Source organism: Hermetia illucens, chromosome 2 (assembly GCF_905115235.1).
Source record: "Hermetia illucens chromosome 2, iHerIll2.2.curated.20191125, whole genome shotgun sequence".
In the NCBI taxonomy this organism is placed as follows: domain Eukaryota; kingdom Metazoa; phylum Arthropoda; class Insecta; order Diptera; family Stratiomyidae; genus Hermetia; species Hermetia illucens.
Window position 1 is genome coordinate 36,102,759 of NC_051850.1, and position 23,065 is coordinate 36,125,823.

Below are 23,065 nucleotides of genomic sequence, written 5' to 3' on the forward strand. Positions count from 1 at the left end.
TCAATTGACCGACACCGTACGAGCAATTAGATTTACCAATTCGCGATCAGCGATAGATTTAAGTGTTGTCTTCTGGATGTGCTTAGCAAGAGAGGCGCTGACATGGGCTTCGAAAGGGATCACCATCTGATGGTAGCTTACGTTCGGTTGAGTGTTGCGCCCGCCACTTCTCGCAGGGTTGGGAACGGGGACCCTCTAAGTTCAACATCGACCGCTTGTACGACCCAGCTGTCGTTCGATAGTGGGAGAGCTATCTTGCTGATCGAGCAGTAAATCTACTGAGTAACTCGCCTGACTGAGCATTGGACCGTCATCAAAGGTGCTTTTTCTCGGAAGCTACACGCCTGATATTGAGCATTGGACCGTCATCAAAGGTGCTTTTTCTCGGGTGCTACACAGATCATCGGCCACGTCCCGAAGGGGTGTCATAAGATCTGGCTGACTGCGTCGTGGAAGAGAATAGATGAACGGAAGGAGTTGAAGGTTTTACTGACTGCTGCGAATGATGGCGGACGTGACACGTAGGAACTCTAATACCAAGCGAAATTCCGAGAAATTCAGCGTAATGTACACCGTCAGAAGAGACAATTTGCTATTGTATTGGTCAGGGAAGCAGACGATACCGCAAATCGCAATAATTTCAGAACTGTATACCGTGTGGTCACAAATCTTTCGATAGCCCTGTGAAGGATATCAACGGTCCACGATGATGAATAACTGAAGAGTGAGAGAACATCGTGGTTCTTTGCCATATTACATCCACTGAGGTTCGTCCTTTTCTGGATGAAATGGTTAATCCCCACAACATGCGGATACGGACTATTCTTCCGAGTAGAAGAGAAATCATTTCGGTCATCTACGCACTCAAACGGAGGAAAGCTGCTGGTTTTGACTTCCACCCGCAGAGTTATTTATCGTTTTAACTGCAGTTATTGTAGATCTGCTGTTTTCATTGGAACGGAAATCTTGCCAATTCGAAAAGGGGATGTTTATAAAGATACTACCCCCGGGCAATCGTGAGTACGACAATTGGAGAGACATCTGCGTACTCCATGACACCCTAAAGGTAATAGTTAAAATAAACCTACAATCCATGAAGGAACTCCTCGAAAGATTGATTGACAAAGAACAGGCTGTTTTCTGCTCCAGATTCTCCTGCAGTGCGCAGGATTCAGATATTCGCTTCACCTGCTCTTGATTGATTTCAAAGAGGTTTTTAACAGCGTGAACAAGGAGTGTACCTTTTGCGCTCTACGCAAAAGGGAATTCCCAAGAAACTAACAACTATCGTTACAGCGACATATGATGACGCAAAATGTCGCTTGCTCCATCGAGGTAAAATCATAAGGAAAGACAGAGTTCGCCAGGGTTGCATCTTGTCACCGATATTATTTTTCAATGTTATCGGAGACGTTCTTCGAGCTCCCTTGTCCAGAGGGCCTGTAGGACTTCCATCAACTATGACATCTTTCCTCAAATACCTCGACGCTAATAATATTTATGGACTCTCTCGACGAGTTGTGGATCTTGACCTAATATCTTTGAATTTGGAAAGAGAGATAAGTAGATTCAGACGGAATAGGTACACCAACAAACCCAAGGCCTTCAGTCTGACGGGTCATCGCACTATTCCTCTTAGTGCAGGTAGTGCATCGAAAGTGTTGATCGATTTATATGATAGATCTACGAGTAGAAAGCGTCAATTCTATCGACGAAAGATCTGCTTTCGCTGCATTTTCTAAAATCTGGAAACGCAGTTGTCTTAACACCAACGGCAAATTTGGATGTATAAACTCCGATGTTAGCAAAACTTGATGTTCACATATTTACTAACTGAAGGGTGTTTATTTGTTAATTGTCCTTTTTTAAAGTTATATAAGTTGTACATCCTTGAATTGATTGGTGGTTTTAAATTCCAGGTTAAAGTGAACGCAAACTCCTAAACTAGTTCACAAAATATACGGGCGTAGGCTCAATTTTTATCCTTTCACTTAGTATAATTTTTTTTTTTTGGGGGTAGGGTAGATGAATGCATTTACGCACACAGTGTTGGATCCCGATTCGGTACGTCGTCGGACCACCAACTAAACACCTCCCCATTGTCAGAGAGCTAGCCTGGAACCGTTTGCCACATTACTTTGGGCTAGTCCCCGAACGCTTCCGACTTGCGGAGCCTTCAAATCAGGGAATTCCTTTCACCAACGGGAGGGGAGAGGAGGAAGGGAACTGTCAGTTCAAGGAACCCCCTGCTATCCGGCTCCTCCACCGGTCGAGTTCTATCTTCTTAGCAACGAGAACTGCCCGAACGTAATGGGCAACACGATTCCACCTGTCAGCAGTCCTCAGTATCTCTTCGACAATGTTGTCTGGAGAGAGATGCCCTGTGTTTAAATAGAGCTGCCGACGAACCCCGTCCCACCTTCCACAAGAAAAAAAAGTGTGGTCGGCATCGTCCACAACTCTATTGAAAAATACACAATCCGGAGAACGCGCCTTTGCAATCTTATGCAGGTAAGACTGAAAACCTCCATGCCCACTTAAAAACTGAGTAAGGAAATAGTCAGTCTCACCATGCTTCCGATTCAGCCACGCACCTAAGTTGCCGATGAGCCGCGCAGTCCATCTGCCTCTAGTTTCATTTTGCCCAGAGAGCTGCCACTCGTCTAGAATGTGTTGCCGTTCTTCGCGAGCAACCACCTCCCTTGGCTCATCTCCCTTGCGCTTGTATATAGCCTGGCGCTCCCTAGCAAGAAGGGCTACGGGGATAACTCCCGCAATCACCATCACGGCCAGTTCAGAGACAGTGCGGCACGCAGACGCCACCCGTAAAGCTCCCCGTCTCTGTACTTGCGCGAGGCGTTTACGATATACCTCCTTTTTAAGAGCGCCAGCCCATACCTCTGCGCCGTACAGCAGGACAGACTGCGTTGAGCTCATCAGGAGACGTCACCTACTAGACGTAGGATCCCCAATGTTTGCCATTAGCCTACTTAACGCCGAAACTCCAGCCGAAGCCTTGTTCACTGCTGTTTTGATTTGCTCAGAAAAGCTCATCTTTGAGTCAAGAGTCAACCCGAGGTACTTTACCGCTGATTTTGACTCGATGATCGACTCGCCGAACCATATGGGACGCATGGTCGGAATTCTCTTTTTAGTCAGGATGACTACTTCGGTTTTTTTCCAGTGCAAGATTGAAACCATGAGTACCCGCTTACCCATCGCATCAATATGCCGAGTCTGCTTTGCGCCTGTTCGACAGTGCGTCCAGCAACAAGCGCTGCGACATCATCTGCGTAGCCGACCAGGCGCAACTCCTCTGGCATGTCGAGTTTAAGCAGACTGTCCTAGGTAGCGTTCCAGAGGTCCGGCCCTAGGATGGATCCCTGTGCTACCCCCGACGTGGCCTCCATCCACCTTTGACCCTCTAGTGTTTCATAGAGCAGGGAGGGGTTCCTCAGATAGTCCCTCATAATCCGTAAGAGATAGTTCGACACGTTGAAGGTATTGTCTATTGTACCTAGAATGTCTTTCCATCTTACGGAATTAAAGGCGTTTCTGAGGTCAAGTGTTACGAAGAGCACCACCCGTCGAGTTCGGCGGCTATGTGCCTCTGCTCGTCGAACGGCGTCCATGACCTGCATCACAGCATCAATTGTCGATCTCCCTGCCCTAAAACCAAACTGCCGGGGAGATAAATCTCCGGCACCGCGTATCGCTTCAGCGAGTCTACTTCTGATGAGCTTTTCGAGCACTTTCCCAGCAGTGTCAAGCATACAGTGCGGGCGGTATGAAAACGGCAATTCGGGATCGCCATTCCCTTTATGGATCAGCGCAAGCCTCGCAACTTCCCAACGAGTAGGGAAAATGCCCTCTTTCAGGGAAGCGTTGAATGCACCGAGCAGTAGGTGTGGCCGGTGTTGGAATACCAGTTTGTGTACCTCTGCTGGAATACCATCGGGTCCTGGCGCTTTCTTGTTTTTCGTAGAGAGGACTGCCTGTTTCAACTCTTTTATAGAGAAAAGTGGACAGTCCTTTGCGCTCTCTGCGCGGACGTTACCATCCCATACGGGGTGGGCAGGGAAGAGTGCCCTTACAATGCGGTCCATCTGCTCGGCCTTAAATGAGCAGGGTTTCCACAGAGCGCCGATTTTTCGGGTTACCAGTTTGTAACCGAGTCCCCACGGATCCCCATTCACCTCGTCGACCAGATCTTGCCAGCAGCGAGCTTTGCTCTTGTTTATTGCGCTGCGGAGTCTCCTTTTGATTTGTACTCCATCATTATGGTACATGACCCCCCCCCCCCCCCCCCCGGTCGCCTAAACGTTGTGTTCACTTAGTATAATGGCATCAGCTCGATTGCCATCTGAATACATATCTTTTCATAAAAGTTTCTAACACCGTCACTCGGCCTACAGGTACAACAAAACGCGAATTGTGCAAATAAGCACGACTAAAATAGCAACAAATCTCCAGGAATAATTAAAAATTTAAATTCTTCCTTCCACACTCATCACATGATTTCATAATGCATTCTTCCTAGAGAGATCCTTGCATGTACATTAATGGAACTTCCTCTTCACCGTCCCATGTAATACTGCAATCAATTCAAAACTGTAGAGTTGCAAGGATGCAGGCGTAATATAGTAAACCTTGATGTAGCACAAGTCCTGAAATGCATCGCAATTGTAATGTGATTATGGAAAATTTATCTCCATTTCCAGCGCACTTTACCTTAGCAATGGGATATGTAGATACTTTGCCGAATATCAGGATCTCATCGATTCCGATTTTCACCAAATTCGTACGATTATCCCTCGTAAGTAAAGCAAACATTGAGCATCGTTGGACTCGCTATAATCAGGCAGGGTCCATTTCTGAGCATGATTTCACTGAAAGGTAAACGGATAATCCACCTTTCTCAGCGGATTCCAGTATATTTACGTAAGTTGTTATTGTGCCGTAGCTCTGGATGCTGGTTATTGTGCAGTTAATCTTCGTATCATACAGGTGGAAAGCATATAAGGGTATGTTACATGTGATAAGTTTCAGATATGTATAAGCTGGCCTGGATTATTTTTTCAGATAAACCATCTGGTTTTCACATATCTGAAATGGTATCTACGTGCGCAACATCTGCAAAACCTGTGAAGTGCTATCTTCTGAAAAACATATCAATAAATAATTCAATGAGATAAACCAACCTGAAATTTCCATCCATAGAGAAATAGGTCCATTAAAAAAGCGGGAGTTCTCGAAAATCACTTCCAAATTTTTTACATTGACAATTACAGTGAAAATCTGTCCAAGCTGATTTAAGTTGCAAAACCCTCTCTAACCAAAAAGCCAACTTTAAAGTCACGAAAAGGTTGGAAATTTTGACCAGTTCAATGCTGGTAATTCATATTTAACGACCGGTTAGTGATAGCCTCTGCGGAGAAGAAGCTAATTAAAAAAACACTGTGTGGAAAATTACTTTGGGAAAATATATGTGACACCAGTGGAAATTCATAGTAATTACAAGTAGCATGGAAGCAAAAAAATATACGGATAGAATACATATTTAATTAATAAAAATTAATACTTTTTGCTTAATTTTTAAGAGGTCCTGACATTCCTGACTCGATCAAATGAAGAGCAATTTACCCCTCCTTAATTCCAATTAAAAATTCAAAACTTTTCCTTTTTCCTTTACTAAAATATTTTTAGGAAACACCAAACTGAAAGTCCGAGACCCAGCTCTCCCTAGGATCAAAGGGTTTTGTAAGATTTATAAACCAGGCAGGGAGATGTGAGAAATCGTTTCAGCAGACACATGCCAGAACAAGCCAAATGGCTAGTGAAGGAACTCCAGAAATATAATAGTTTGAGACAAAATCAACCAAAAATTCAAGTGGAGAACTCGACAAAGACGTTTTAGTGTCCTTTGACGTCAAAGCCGTATCCCCAGTGTATTTCCATAGGAGTGATAAACGGCCCCTCTCGTCCGAACAATATTTAGCAGGTGGAAAATCGGGAAAGTCGTCATTGATAAATTCGTCAATACTCTCTTAAGAGGGGAAAACGAGCCCCAAGAGCGGGACGCGAAAAGAAAAACTGTGACTGAATCGTTAGTGAGCAGCATGCGGTGTTTCGGTGCTCAAAAAGGAGACTCCTGTTCGGAAAATCACCTGGGTACTGGTGGACGATTGCAATTGTAGGTCTACGAAGAAATTGCTTCAGACTTTTGCGGATTGCGCAGCGCTCAATAGGCAAAGATAATCTAGTGACCTTTATATCAGCAGAATACAGGAGAGTGCAAAAGAAACGAAATCAACAGCAGAAAGCTCGCTGTTGATACAAGCTAGTAAGTGACATTTGCAAGGATCTATGGGGTTGGTTACCAAAAAAGTCAGTGATCATCGATTTCTCTGCTCCATGGAAGCAGTGAAGGTGGAAGAAATTGTGCAGGTTATCGGGGTGTGCCGACGTTGTCAACGCTAAGGGCAAATTGACAAATTCTCACTCTCCACTGTAAAGGAATTGGAAAAAGCGATTTTGTTCTTGAAGGAAAAAAGCCCCAGGTCTGGATGGTATTCCTAGTGAAATGCAAGACATGTTACTCAGCACGTTTTAGTGTCCTTTGACGTCAAAGCCGTATCCTGGTCAAAGAAGCAACTCCCCTAGTAGAGAACTGGCTGCATCAATCAAGACAATATATGAAACTGGTCAAAATCTGCATAGAAGAAAACGCCTTCACCTTTAGCGGTGAGTATTATAAACTAATTAAACGAACATCCCTCCTCCCCGTTCATCAGCGAAATCCTAATGTCAAGATTTTTGAATAGGCATTGGGGTCGAAATACCCTGAAATATCTCAACAGACTACATGTTACTATCGAATTCGCCCTGAAGATGGAGGAAGGGCAACTATCATTCTTATACCTGCTGTTGAGAAGACATTGGCACGAGGAGATGACATTGGGCGGATAGATAGGAAGGTATCAGTGGCCACTGTGAAGAGCCCGATTACGCCTGCGATACGCCGTTTCAATGACACTCATAAAACTAAGACTGCATGTGCTAACAGCAAGGAGGCAGAGTAAGAGGGAGCCAGTTCAGATCTTCAGAACTAGCCCGAAGCATTCACGAAGGAAAACAGCTTCCCCACCCTACAACCAGAAACTTCTCTGAGGTCCTCAAAGAATGGTTACGTAGTGTCCACAGGCTGGCCTTGGCTAGAGCAGGGCAATCACAAAAAAAGTGCCTGGAGTGCCCCTCTTTACCGCAACTTCGACAATGGAAATTGGAGGACTCACATAGTCTGAAAAAACTGTACGCTACGACGTATCTAATGTGGAGGCCTAGGGCGAAGTGGTGTAGGAGGAGTGTATTGATAGCATCTGGTGAGCAGGACTGCAGGCCCCCGTAGCACATGCGGTTCTTTTAATGATAATAAGTTTCGTTCTACTGTACTTTTAGCTCAAAGCCGCGTTTAATAAAGTCATACGTTAGGAATGAGGCATCACAGATGTGTACATCCAGAGAATTATTCTCGGCCGCAGAATACATTCTCTTGCAAAAATTCTCCTGCTGGCATAGTAGGTTATACAGGGTATAGTAGGTTATGGGGATACTTCGTATCAAGGATTACACTTAGATACTTAACATTAGAGGGAAGATGCAGCCTTTATTTATTCATCCGCGGGAGGTGAGCGAGTACCCTTGTCTTGGTTGTGAATAACATCAGTTTCGTATTGGTTGAATTTATGATGAGTCCGCATCTTGCGGCCCACAGGCACACCTTTCCAAAAGCTCCTTCCATAATCTCACTCATAATGGAGAGACTCATACCCAATACCAATATCACCAAGTCATCAGCATACGTCATCCCCTTCACCACGCTCCTGTTCAAAATCCGTAAAATTTCGCTCATCACTATTAACCAGATCGTCCGTGAGGTGACGCCAGTCTGGGGCGTGCCTCTGTTCACAGCGCTTATCAAGTGGTTACCTCTCAGTATGAATATTATCCAATGCAGAATACCTCTCCAATCCAGTACTGGACAAGGCTCCCTTGATGGCGTTGGTACTAACGTTGTTGAATACTCCCTCTGTAGCCAAGAAGGCAGCTAGAATAGACTGCCTGTACCGCTGTAACCACTCCACCGTGCTGTTTGCCTCATGGGGAGTGGTTTCTGGGAATTTGCTTTTCTTCAAAAACGTCCTTAAGCGAATATGCAGGACGCATACTAGTGCCGTTAACACGAAATAGGTGAGGCTGATCGCTCGAAAGTCCTTTGTGGACTCATGACCGCGCCTGCCCGAGTTTGGTATGAAAACCATTCGTGCACGTCTCTAAAACTGTGGCATGAATCCCAAAGAGATATATTAGGTTGTTGCAAATGAAATGTCGGATTTTTCAATGAAGTGAAGTTAGTTATGATTTTAATGTTTAAAACTGCCGCAAGGTGATTCTGGTGGTATGGGATAATTGAGTATAAATAGTCGTTCGTTCGATCAAGGAGTCATTTCAGTTTCAATCGTCATTGAAGTTCCAAGTAAAACTCAAAGAAAAAAGCATGGAAGGGAGTCAAAAACGTCTACTTTTTCTATATGAATTTAAACTTGGTCACAACGCAGCGGAGGCAACCAGAAACATTTGCAGAGCATTTGGAGCTGACGCAGCAAACGAACGAACGACACAGCGGTGGTTCGAAAAATTTCGATCAGGCGACATGACCCTCCAAAGTGAACCTCGTGGACACCCAGGACCATCGATCGACAACGACGAGTTGCGTTTGATAGTGGAATCTGATCCCCGATCATCGATTCGTGACATTGCAGAGAAAATAGGCGTACACTATTCGACAGTATCTCGGCACTTACAACAGCTTGGAAAGGTGAAGAAGCTTGATAAGTGGGTTTCACATGAACTCAACGAGCAAAACATGGCGCTGCGAATGGAAATATCCAGTTCTCTACTCAACCGCAACAGGAACAATCCCTTTTTGCGCAGAATAGTGACATGCGATGAAAAGTGGATATTGTACGACAACCGTCGCAGATCAGCGCAATGGCTAGATGCCGATCAGCCTCCACAACACATGCCAAAACCGAGCCTTCACCCGAAGAAGGTAATGGTAACTGTTTGGTGGTCTGCATCTGGAATTATTCATTATTCGTTTTTGGAGCGTGGTGAAACAATTAATGCAGAGAAATATTGTGCCCAACTTGATGAAATGCACGAGAAATTACGTGTTCAGCGGCCTAGATTGGTCAACAGAGATGGAGTGATACTGCTCCATGATAACGCCCGACCTCATGTTTCCAGAATGACGGTCCAAAAATTAAATGAATTACGATATGAGACTCTTCCTCATCCACCATATTCACCCGACCTCTCGCCAACCGACTACCACTTTTTTAAGCATTTGATCTTATCCTCGGTAAATTCCGACTTGACAGTCTCGCACGGCTGGGGCGACTGCATGCCCTCCAAGCAAGTCTTCCTCACTGGCGGGGAGTAACCAACACCTCCTTTGTTTCACCGTAAGGTTCTGTTCAGCAACTTTCTGACTTTTTAAGAAAGGATGAGCTCCTATGTTCCCTGGACAGAATATTTCTGAACCTCGCGAATTTGCTGGTCCTTTCAATGTTGCTGACAATAGCCCAACTAAGACTGCCCCTAGGCAATCTTGATGGCCAACTTGTACTTCTTCAGGCAGTCCTTATATGACTGTCAATATTTGTGCCGGCAGCAGACGGTCCTGAGGCTGGAAAGATCTTCATTCCACCACGGTGGCAGCACCTCTTTGCTGTATTTAGTAGGGCACAAAACTTTAAAGGTCATTTCGGATGCCTTTCCCAGAGCGTGACCTTTGACTCCAGTTTGCCTGTGGTACCAATCTTACCAATTTGCGCACCGAATAGTTTGCTGTTGATAACTTGACTAAGTCGATCCTTCTGGAGAAACGTTTGATGACCACGATGGCGAGATTTAGAGTGAAAAGTATCCAACTGCGAGATTTCTGATCAGACATTCCCAGTTCTTCACCCTAAGAATCCCATTGTCGGTTAGCAGGGTGGTACCGAAGATCTCTGCTTAACCGTCAAAATTCTATGCGACGGGAAGTTGGAAGATTAGTATATTGCCCGTTTTATACACCGACAGATTTGTATTGATAATAAAATCAAAGAATGACACTTCTTTCGTTGATTTTCGAGTTGCCTGAAAGCGTAAGCCCAGCATTGGCGTCGCAGCCTATCAAAAGATTTGATCTTTATTGTTGCTATGGTGCACATCAAATATTGTAGTTCTTTGTCCTTCTTTCTCTAGGAGGAAGACAAGCAGATAAAATATAACTTGCAACCCACGGACCACCTGAGAGGAATTGAAGCAGAGGATGAATCCCTCCTGTTCGCCCTTGTCGTCCAAGAGATGTTCGATGGCCATCTCCGAGAGTGTGGCCTCAACTATGGTCCACACCTCTGATACTAGCTTCATGCTACCGAAATTGCCATCCGCCACCGCCATATATAAGTGGCTCCTTTCCACGTCGGTGAAAGATTTCGAAGTTCGCGTCTCCTCGGCTGGCTATTGCTGCTTATCTTTTTGCAGTGATTGCTTAGCGTCCAAGCCCTTGCAGACCTTGCTCCGTTTTTGTTTTTGTTTGAACTCTTGAAATCGATTGCGTTTGAGATCGGTGGGCTTGCTCTCTGCGCGTCTGCTAGGCGTTTGCGGTATTTAGCAAGGTCCTTTTCATCTCGCTCTTCGACAGTATCAACCGCATTATTCTTTGCAAACTTGCTCCGAATGTGCATGGTCTGGCACTGGCTTTTAAGCACGACTCCTTCAAAACTCCGCTTCTTAACCGGTTATCGCTGACCGACATTCTTGTCAGTTCTTGCTTTTAAAGTGGCCCGCGACGTTGACGCCTTTCATTTTGGGTTATTATGGCTGGTACTAGCTACACCAAGCTCGATTGCAGTGGATTCCATACTGGAAACCACTCGCCCGTCTGTCGCCTCGCTTCCGGAGATCTCTGCGGTTGGTTTCAATATAGTAGTGCTATGGTTGGCACCGACTGTATTTGATTCCAACAGCTCGTTCTACAATGATGCGCCTAGTATTCCCATTTCTTGTTCTATCGTCTGTTTTTTAGTTATTCATTTGAGTACATGCCTTGGTTCCACGAGTAGTCCAGGAAAATATCGCCCATGGCTAGCCTGACAACCAGGGTTTGAAACTGAAGGTACCCAAGGTATTCAGAGTTCACATACTAAAAACCAAGTATAGGCCACGTGTATGCTGTTCCACCTTGGCTTGGAATCCTGTTAATACCTTCTCCAGTGCAAGGAGGTTATCGATGCCAGATCCACTTGCCCTAATACATTACCAGCAGGCAAAAAGTTCCTCGTCAGTTGGATGAACCTATTCCCAGCCTGGCCCTATACACTCTTGGACGGTTCGAAGACTGTTTCCAACTAAAGGAAACCGACGGATACCCAACGAGTCGTTCCTTGCAGATTCATGAGCAAGTGGCCCCTTTCACCCACGGATAATAACTTCTCCCATATCCTCGGTAAACTTGATGAAGGATCAAAACAACTTTTGAATGTGATCAGACTTCAGAAATTCACCGATCGGATCATCAAACGTAGGGGGCGGTTCAACGGCAAGTGCACCCAACCACCACTAGTTAACACCTCAAAAGGGGAATAGTATTGAAATTTTACCAAATTTGCCATCATTAAAGCGAAGTTGTTTTCAATAGCAGAAACAATCAACTTAAAATTCTTCTGAGATCAACCAGGAATCGACCAATGGCCAAACAGGGAATAAACAAAACTTCCTATATCCATTGCAATTGCATCCATTGGATACACGAGAGTGAAAGTGGCAGAGGCAACTCATCAGACGCGGCCTCACCCTTGCGCTGGATGCAACGTGACTGAAGTGGTTACAATATGGAATTTGCTCCCTTATGTTAATTCAAAAAGACGACATGTGTATGAATTATAACGAGAACAATAACTGGACGAAACCGCAAGCCATATGCTTTTTGCAACTTGGGTGCTCGCCCACGAATTAGAGGTCCATGGAACACAACCATGGAAGTATGTTGCCTTCCAACTGGTCCGGAATCCCTCGATTCCCAAACAAAAGTTTAAAGATGGCATGTTCCAAGTGTGGAAGGATGCTTTGCATCTACGGCACATCCGATATTATGCGTGACCTATTAGGAGCCAGATGTCCTTATTAGCCCTTATAGAACTTCTCTTTAAATTGGAGGAAGCAGTTTCCATAGCTTGATTTAATGTATCTTTCAAAACGATGCACTTCACCATTTTTATTCATTATGAATATTCTCCCATTTCTAACATTTTATACTACGGTATGCAGTGAGAAGACGTAGGGCACGCCCCTAGTTCGAGGCGATGCAACTCTTTAGAGAATAGCTGCCAAAAATTGGAAAGCCAAGAAATAAGAGTAAATTTTCACGAACTCATGGAGCAGATGGATTGATAGAGAAGGGTAGACTTACTGCTCTTCATTTTACAGTTTTTAAATAGGAGCCGTTCGTTGCAGGTATTCCGATACATCTGATATTGCCACCATCTGGGGTTGAGATATCATTACCTTACGAATGGGACTGGCGCAGATGGCGTTTAGATTCATTGTGCGGGAGAGTACCAACTGAAGCCTACTGTAATGCTAGAGCGCCTGATTGTAAGGGGAACGCGGGTGGAGAGTCCTAAACGATTACCCGGCTTGTGACCCGTATATTTCATTCGGATTCGTGCTATTATAGCTGCATATGACTCTTTCACTTCGAAAAGGAGACCATGTGACGAGAATCCGTCTAGAAACTCCTTACAGTAAAGCCAGTTGAAGGAGTAGTTTTTTTTCCATAAAGGACAAAAAAGCCACTGGGACTGGATGGAATCCCAGCGAAGTGCTGAAACTTGTATTTATGCATAAGCTGGGCTTTCTTCTCAGTACTCAAAAATATGTTTAGCAACAAAAGTTACAAAACAGCCGAAAGATTGGAAAACTAGTCCCGTCACTATGAATGGACATAAGTGCTCGAGAAGTTCATCCTACCAAAACTAGTTTTAGAATAACAATTAATGGTCAGATGAGCGCACAGCCGTTATTGTCAAAGCGTGATGTTCGTCGTTACGCTGGGCGAAAGGTGCGCCTTCAGTTCTGCAAAATGTGTGCAATCAAAGCGCTGTAAGGGCGGCTTCCTCATCCGCCGCTCTGACATACTGGATCAATCGAGTTGTCACTTATCCTTCTTGGTCTGCATTCTGATCACCTTCTCTGCAATTATTTGACTTGAACACCGACGTAGTTCTTCCATCGAAAATGTGTCGAACCAGAGTATCCCGATGAAGGTTGCCAAGTATGAAACTTTCCTAGATGTGATAAGATAGATGATACCGTGAATGCGGAGGACCGCCTACAAATTTTTCTAACCTGCTTTGGAAGCTTCTTAGTGAAGTGCTGTGCAGTACCCAAATCATGATAATAGTGAATTCGGTGCATGCTACACTTCACATTACAGGTCCTGTAATGGCACTGAATTCAAGAAAGTCGCGCTTCATACCACTGACATTAAAACTTCCATTTTCTTACGTTCACCATTCCTCAATCCATTGATACTTATGACCTCTGGCCAGGGGACATGGTCAACAAGCTGTGAATCAATATTTTGTTGCGCAAGTGAGTTATTTGACTGCTATATATTGGCAAAATACGATAACGATCCGTGTTGAATTCTGTGATTCTATGGGGGCATAACCCACAGGTAGAAATAGCGGCCAAAAAGTGAGGGCCGCTTCCAGGCGGATGACGGATCCAAAAGGCACAGCCCAAATTTATTGGCGAGCACGAGAAGCCGATTTAATTGGATGGCTGGTCAGATGAAATCCAACTAATTTTGTGGCAGGCTAGGTAGCCGAAGAATTTTCCGGCAATAAGAAAACGGGGCAAGCTACAAAAAGCCACAAATTTATCACCGTTCTTGCCACGTTATAGTGGTTCCTATTTCCCTTTTCGCAAGGCTCAGAAAACTCTCATCTAAGCATTTATTATATACGTCTTTTGTGATGAAAGGAGAGTACTACCAGCTGATGGACTTGGAAGAGCTCTGGACCGTATTTTCTTCTACCTAAATATAGCTCTAGCGTTGTATATACTGCGGGCTCGGGACAGTGTCCGGTATTCGGAAAGGAAAGAACTAGAATGAGCATAACATGATCCGTATTCTACAAATCAACATGCACTGGAGTGCAAATCCTCACGAATTGCTTGTGCAGTTTGAGCTTGAATTGGGCACCATCCAGACTCTAAAGGAAAATGGATCATTTCGACGATACGACGAGAACAAGGCTCGTAATCTTGACCACTGAATCCACGTCAACGTTCCGGCGCCTAGGCTACGAAGAAGAGGTTCCGGACGTCGCCTTCGAAGAACATTAGAGGATTCGCCAAAGCTCTTAGAATAGGCATAACCGCGATGGAGGATACCTCGTCAAGTAGAGGGGCTAGAGCTGATATTATCGTAAATTCAGTATTGAACCTGGTAACGAGACCCTCCATGATTGCCTCCCCGTGGCAGCGTGGCAAGTCTTCAATGTACTGTAGGAGTGCGAAAATCCCCGAAAGGAATTTCATGGGTTCCGCCGTTTCTCACAGCGCCCAAGACACTAAAAGGAGCTATGCATCACAATAATACAAAGAGTACAGATCCACTGGAAGGAATTTACGCAGCACGATAAATAGAAACAAATATTGAGGCTCTCAAAAAACCCTGTTTGACATATGGATGCGGGTTGAAGTCAACGGCGTGAAAGGTGACGGAAATTACCCATATTTTACAATTTTATTATAGATCGGACATACTGCTCGGTGCATGCAGCGCTTCCCTGAATGGGGTTTTTTCCCATCGCTTGCCCTGAGCAGCAAAAGCAAAGGAGAACCTGAGCTTCAGTCTGAGTACCGACACTCTATATGTCCGTCACAGCCGGGAAAGTGCTCGAAAAGCTGATCAGGAGTAGACCCGCTGAAAAGGCAATTCTGATTTAGAGCTTGGAAATTTGCAGTAGATGCTCTCATTAAGCTCGTGGAAGTGGTTCGTTAACGGGCAGCAAAACACCTGATATCAGAAATGCCTCGGTTTCGTAAGGCACATATTGAAGAATTATCTAATAATCTAGAATGAGGATGAAAATCATACTGGCAGTACACAAAGATCCATTCTAGATTTCTAGGATGCTTCCTATGATAATCCACTAAGGCTCGGCACACCGATAGGGTCTCGCTTGGTCGGGTATGCAAAATATTTTGTCCACTTGTTGCCACATGCATTGTTGATTTGCGTTGCACTAACTTGACATATTGATGCGGCGGATAAGCGGATGGATGACTACTCACGGTTTCTCCCTCGCACTGGAAAATACCAAAGTAATCATCTTGACCAAAGGGGGACTCCTGACCCTGTGTCCTGCGACGATTAGCGAAACCATTAAAAGAGTCAAAACCAACGTTTGAGTGCGTTGGATTGGCGCGAGACTCAAAGATAGCCTTTTTTCGGAAAAATCAAAGCAGCCGCGGACAAGTCTGCAGAAGGAGTTTCGATCTTAAGCCGGCTAATTTTAAATGATGAGGCTCCCATAAGCAGGAGACGCCGTGCGATTCAATCCGTTCTGCTCTATGGTGCGGAGGATTTTTTTTTTGGGGGGGGGGGGGGGGTAGGGTAGGTGAATGAATTTACGCACACAGTGTTGGACTCCCGATTCGGTACGTCGTCGGACTACCAACAAAACACCTCCCCATCGTCAGAGAGCTAGCCTGGAACCGTTTGTCACATTACTTCGGGCTAGTCCCCGAACTCTCCCGCCTCGCGGAGCCTTCAAATCAGGGAATTCCTTTCATCAACGGGAGGGGAGAGGAGGAAGGGAACTGTCAGTTCAAGGAACCCCCTGCCATCCGGCTCCTCCACTGGTCGAGTTCTACTCTGGACCGTGACGTTGAATAGTACCGAAATATTTCACTTTTCGGCGCGGAGGATTGAAAGGGATGTATGCACAAATACGAAGACGTATGATGGTTATCGCAGAAGTCATCCCTATGGTCCTGCTAAGGAACACAAAAGTATCTACAAACTCAACACAGAGGACTTAAGGGAGGATTGCTGATAACAGCAACAAAAGCTGTCTGGCGAGTAGTCTGACAAAAACTGGGACTACAGAAACAATCTACTTTTATTGAAATTCCATCTTCTCTCCTCTATTTCCTCAATAGCAATTTTCTCTTTATCAAGTTGGATTCTTAAAGCGGTTCCAGAGAGAGTTTTTCTTCAATCGAATACTTCCAGTAATTGAAAATCGCGCGCATTCGGCCCTTACTCCATTCTTTACTCCAAAAAATGCACCCTTAGCATTCCAGTCTGCTTCAGGTAGAATAGGCGGAAAATATTCAGGAGATATATAATAGTCCTTGATGTAGTACACACCCTGCAGTAGGAAATGGTTATTAAAAAGCCAAATGGTTGGATCCGATTGCAATTTACCGCTTCTACTGGACAACCAGGCACTTTTCCACTTTTTATCAGTTCGTCGATACCAATTTGAACTATATTGAGGCGGCTATTGCCTTTCAAATAGACACATGCATCTGGAACAGTTTGATTGATGAAAGTAAGGTATTTGTCGCCTCCAAGTTTTCTAATTTTAAGTTCAATAGATAGACCACCCCCATCAGCTGGCTCCAGAATATTCATGAACCCACTAACACCCAAAACGTCGCCTTTTTTAGTAAGCGTGCAGTTGACCTCACATATCTTAGGATTTGCAGATTCAGTGTCGCAACTATCTAGATGGAAATAAAAGTCACGCTGGAAAAAAAGTAAAGGATCAAAGGAAGCAGAAGATGTTTTTGTTCAGTTAGGACCTACCTTTTGTTCGCTTAAAGGAATAAGTACCATCAACAGAAATAAGCAGTACTGCCTGGGGCGCATTTTGTCACCTACTAGAATCGTCATCGCCATAAATCAATCCCGTTGAACTGGCGGAGTTTCCTTTACTCAGAATATTCGATTAAAGCCTCACATTTTATACTATAACAGGGTAATTAGGCGGAACAGTTATTAGGCTCGTCGTAATTTCAATCACACTTTTGTTAATGATAGATTTTTTTTCAGTTTTGAACATCAACAAGTGACTTTAGTCATTAAGAAGTCAACTGCGGATATTTCACTGAATTCCGGAGTTACATTGAATGTTGACGATCATATAATAGTCATTCGATCATCAGCTAAATGCTTCCTGTAATGTTCTGGTTACAGCTGGTTATATGACCTTCGAAAAGTTATTGGAAACCGCATGTTGACTGTAAATAACCCTCTCCACCCACAGGTTCAGAGCTCTTGCGGATGCAATGCAAATACGCACAAGCGTTTGCATTCTATACAAACTTCCTGACGAACAACCCTCAAACATTTCAATTAATCGTGAGCTATCAAGGACTCAGCATACCAATCCGTTTTCAATTACATAACTCCATTGTCCACCGAAATTGGACATTTTGTAGCAATCCCATGGACACACTTCTATCTGGTCATCAGCAGGGAAGGTCTTGTCTATCCATTCCAACTGCCTCGAAAGGACTCTTAATCCAGGTATGCCGAAGATTAAAATTTACATACAATGTGGCTAGAAGTCGGGTTGACTTCTTCATCGCTTCGAATGGAATCAGGGCGAACAGAATGACTCCTTGTGGTGTGTTCTACTCGAAACTTCATCCTGGTGGCGCTTTCGGTTACAATACGTTGCCTATTACGTGAAATTGTAAATGTATCTGGAGTTGTGCATATGCTGTAGCTACGTTCTGGTGACCCATTTTTTATGCAACTTTGAATGGGGACGACCTATGGTAATGCAACGCGAAGTGGGGATTTCTGGGTCGTGTTTTCTTTTCATATGAAATGCAGTTAGTATTTCATCAGTTTTGGCTCCTTTCCTGGAATTTTTTATGATTGTAACCTGAACGAACAAAGAAACGCTGTCAAATCTGGAGCAAACAAATCATACGGAAAAATGAGGCTTTGCAACTTTTTTAATCGCTCTAAAAAAGCGTCCTACAAAGGAAAGGAAAAAGCAATAGCAGGAATGATGATTCGTTTGCAGGATTTTCGTGTGCAGATCAAAGTTATCTATATTTTAATTACAAGCTAAAAGATGATCGTAATCGTGAACATTCGGAGAAAATAATTATCAGTTCGCCAGCTAGACCCATTTCAGCAACCAATTGCTTGATTTGAAGCTACTGGAATAAGGAGAATATTCCGACCTAATTAAGGAGTCGGGAGAGATCTGAGAAATCACACTTGCAAACCCTCAGTCTGTTATTAGGCCTATCGTCAATCGCCTACTTAACTGACTTCCATCGGAGAGAGAGGCGTGCCTTCTTTGTTAAAGAACATTTTTCAGAGCTACCTTGATCTAAGGTCTAAACAGACCGTGCTGCTCCTCCTTTTCTTCCGGTTGGCTGCATTTGGTCGAGAACATACCCTCACTTCAATACAATTAATGCCTAATCGGCCTCTTTCAGGAAATACGTATTTTGCCTACTGACAAGAATTAAAATATCGCTATTCGGTTAGGTTAACCCTTGCAGTTTCACCCTTAGGAGCAGACTTGGCAGCGTATAGTATGAAGCCACACGCTTCCTCTGGTTCCACCTTTGTAGAGCTAGACAATTGCCAGGCTTGTCTGTCAAACTCCTCATTGCCCGCTATGTTCCCTGATGACGCTGCCTTACTATCGGAACAGATTCGTATTAGGCGGTCCTTCGTTTGCTGCCAATCAAATGGCATATATCCTAGAAGTTTCGTGACCATCTATCAACTAGTCCGTATTATGCCAGAGTATGTTTGTATGTGGGTGGAAACCATATAATTTCCTGGCATCCGAGCTAGCTGATGTTTACCCAGGATTTTCCAGATGGACGGAGGATTGTACAATCGATCACTTTTCCACACGTCAAGGATAGCAAACATTAGCTGGTTTCCCTTCCATCTTAAAATTAGTAGGGAGTTCAGTTAGTATAATTTTGAGTGTTGGGCACGGCTCTGCTCTTATCGCTCCAGTAATGTTTAGGCAATCAAATGCTTGGATCCGTACCGCCAGTTTTTTGCTATTAGTCATTCAGTTTGCGCTACCACACGAGGCATGTATACATGAAAATGAGCTTTATCATTTATGTGACTAACCAGTCAACCTATTGCGGTGAAGGTTCCCGATTTTTATCGCAATTTTACATCTTGTTAGCTTGCAATCGAGATGCACTCATGAATACTTGACTGGATTTTGTACCCCTCAGAAGGTGGATAGTTACACCGCCTTAAGTTCCTAGTGATTACAACCAGTCCAGCCTGTATACTACTAACCATGGGGCGCTGTAGAGTTGAAGTCGTTACATGCTTGTTCGAAAAGTTGCCGATAATTATTACGGCTAAATCGTCCAAAAATTCCTGGGGAAACACCTTGATTCCCCAAGAAGAATACCGTACCACCCATAGTAAGACGTGGGAAAACCTCTCTGTTGTTATCCCTAAAATATTCTGCGTCCAACCACAATCTGGATTTTCCCCACCCCAGCACTGGCAATTCACTCAGGAACTGCAGCTCCTCCCTGAACGGTACTGTGGAAGGGTGAGCGGTTAACTTTGAAAAAAGTCTTTGAGCTGTCTTCGTGCAATATGTGCTTTCTCTCAGTTGCAGATGGGGAACGTAAGGCTGCTGAAATTCTGCAGTAGAGCCGATAGGCCAGGAACTTTCCTTATTGTGGGCGTTCCTATTTCGTATGTTAGGAAAGTTCGGGAAAAGGAGACGCAGTCTTCCCAAACAAACGTATAGCAGTGTAAAGCACCACTTCAGTAATCAGTTGTCGGATCAAAAGCTGTAGGACCTATAAACTGTATACACCTCTACAAGAGCCGTGGGTCAAAGTAACACCAAAAAGTCACCAATCTTTGGTGCCCTGGTCCTTTAATTTATAGCCAAACATTCATTAGACCTACCGAATATGCCAAGAGTAAGAGCACCCCCTACCATGAGGAAATTCATGCATCAACACGGAGTAGATAAACTATAAAAGTATCTAATAAGGAATAAACCGCAGAACCTTAATTTATGTAATGAACCCACTTTCTTCAATGAGGTTTGGCGAGAAGTCATCGACATCATAATGGCATTCCTTAACATTGCCGCTCCTGTCGGCGATTGGAGAATATTGAACGATATCATGGATGAATCCACCTCTATCAGCCATTTTAAAATCAGAGGTAGACAGATTAGGCGACGTACAAAATAGGACTGACCGTCCCAGTCACGACCCCTGAGAGGTGCATCAAATCTACACCGGAATTGAGAAAACAACCTAAATTATCATAACTGGTATGAAAACGACTTTCGAATGAATAACACACAACGCTACAGAAGGGTAAAACAGCAAGCAGCAAAGGGGTTAAAAACGGGCTAATGGAGCTGGAGGAGCTCCTGGATAGATTTTCATATAATAGGCGGACATGGAAGGCAAGAGAAAATCCGCGGAAAGCAGAAATAATCGCGCCTTCCGAGGAGAACACTACGATTGCCAAAAATATTGCAGAGTGAACAGAGTCAAAAGCGAAAGGAGAAAGAGGCATCTGAAGGAGACTTCACTCCCCAGGGCTCAAAAGAAGAAGGCGAGAAGGAACAAATGACAACAACAAGCCGCATCATCAGAAAATCCTCTGCTTAAAATTAAGGCGGACATGAAGGACGTAGCACTAAATGAAAAGGTGGGGAGACAAAGGAGAACTAGGCCAGCTCTACTTATTAAAACTTTTGCAGAAGTCCTTAGTAAAATCCGTTACAAGATCAAATCCGAAGATAGTGGAGCAGAAGTATGTTCGATTCGTAAAAGGAAACGTGGTGGAGTCCTAGTCGAACTAGGCTCGAGGACAACAAATAAAGTTACGTTCTGTGAAGCAGTCAAGGGGCTTCTGGGAGAGAAAGTTTTCGTTTCCAGCCTGGAACGCATGTGCTCTCTGGAAATCCGAGATCTTGACTGCCTCACAGAAATAAACGAGGTAGAAGAGGCCACCAAACGGGAGTATCCGGAGGTAACCAATGTCCGGATTGGTATTACTTCCGCGAACTCCCGAGGGCAAAAACTCGCTGTGGTTGAAGTTGCCAACCAATACGCGAGGAAACCTCTAAACAGCGGGAAAATTATAATTGGTTGGGTAGCGTGTTGGATACGAATCCGGGCCGCCCTAACCAAATGTTATAAATGTTTGAATTATCCCAGGAGGGCATCGAGACGTGGCAAACCTTCTATGTAGGGCGATGGAATTGTAGACCTCCAGAAGGAGTATTACAGTACAAAGCAACTAAAAGGAGACTCCGCAGCAATAAAAAAAGCAAAGCTCGCGGCTACGAGGATCTGGTTGATGAAATGAATGGGGTCCCGTGGGGGCTCGGTTACAAATTGTGGATCTGCGGAAACTCTGTTCACTTAAGGTGAGGAAATGGACTGCATTGTAAGGGCACTATTCCCTGCGCACCCTGTATGATATGATGACGTCCACGCACGACGCGAAGGACAGTCCACTTTTCTCTATAAAAGAGTTGGAACAGACAGTCCTCTCTATGAAAAACAAGAAGACGCCAGGACCCGGTGGTATTCCAATAAAGGTATACAAACTGGGATTTCAACATCGGCCAGACCAACTACTCAGCGCATGGAAGATGTGAGTCCCGGGCACTCTAACATCGCTTGTAATAAGGAGGCTGACAGACTGGCTCGCTTAGGGTCTGGATCCACAATGGTGGGGCCAGAACCAGCTTTTGGAATCCAGCCACCCACCGTCAAGTCTACTCTAAAGGGTAAAATTGCAAGGATTCACGCAGCCGGGTGGACAAATTTGAACTATTCCGGCAGGTGAAAATCTTTGTGAAAGAACCTGGGGTTACCAGAGTGGCATTTTGGTTGTCCCTTAGGAAGTGGGACATGAAAACCCTAGTAGGACTTTTAAGGGAACACTGCTCCTTAAACTACCATATGGAATAGAATGGGGTAGTCGTTTCGGCTATGTGCAGCCAATGTGAGGAGGAGAAGCAGACAGCTCTGTACTTTACATGTAGTTAACCGGCTTTCTCAGATCTGAGATGAAGACATCTTGGTAAAGTTTTCTTTAATGAAGAGTCTACACACTCGCTGCCTCTGCAGAATGTTCTCAGATTCAGCCATTTAATACGCGTTTTATGGTCTGAATGCTCAGTGGAGCGGTTCCGCGCAGCAAACTAAAATAAACTAACTAAATAATTAAATTCAGGTCCATATTTAGGTTTTTAAGGACAAATTGGTCCATAAGCAGTTCAGACAAAATCTCACTAAGGGAGAGGAGTGTTCCTCGAAATACCGGTATATGACCAATAAAAACTCTTTATTCGGCATTTAGAAAACAAAATATAGTCTTTTTTCCTACCAGGAACAATCTTTTAGAACACTCTCACTGACGATCCATATGGGGATCTTGAAAGTGGATTTTGGTGAGATTAGATGTACATTGCCTGCCACGGCCACTGGATGCTCGAGAAAGCCATAAACTGTCCCCAAACCCAGTTTGGCATTAAAACCACATATTGCACTCCCAATGTCAACTTTAGGGGAACTCTCCAGGGCTGCATCTAGTTACTCATGGAAAGCCTCCTTCTCATCTCTATCAGGTGAGAGATGTTCTTTATTTCGGACCGAAATATAGAAGTCAATATTCTGACGGATACCGGCTCCAAAGACAGGGGGGTATTTGTGGATATAATATAATAAAAAATATCTAGTTTTTACCAAATTTGACAGAGAAAAAGCTTCGTTTTAAGAATGATGGGGTCCTAAGTCCGCATCAACTTAATGCTGGACCGGACCAAATGGGAAGCAACTTACTCCCTCTTTCCTGGTCCACGGACCCCTCGCTTAGGGCTTGCACCCAAAAAAGCTGTAAACAACATTAATTTCAGAAACTGAATGTTCT

General features: G+C 44.3%; 2 protein-coding genes across 2 annotated transcripts in view; both read right to left on the reverse strand.

Moving 5' to 3' along the window:
- LOC119647775 overlaps nucleotides 1–23,065 on the reverse strand; it is a 553,287-nt gene that overhangs the window by 466,827 nt on the left and 63,395 nt on the right. The window lies entirely within an intron of this gene.
- Nucleotides 16,233–17,065, reverse strand: LOC119647777. The gene is made up of 3 exons (XM_038048959.1): nucleotides 16,943–17,065; nucleotides 16,559–16,882; nucleotides 16,233–16,502 (listed from the first exon to the last, which is right to left on the reverse strand). The coding sequence occupies exons 1-3, from the start codon at nucleotides 17,033–17,035 to the stop codon at nucleotides 16,305–16,307; spliced, it is 615 nt and encodes a 204-aa protein (XP_037904887.1). The 5' UTR covers nucleotides 17,036–17,065; the 3' UTR covers nucleotides 16,233–16,304.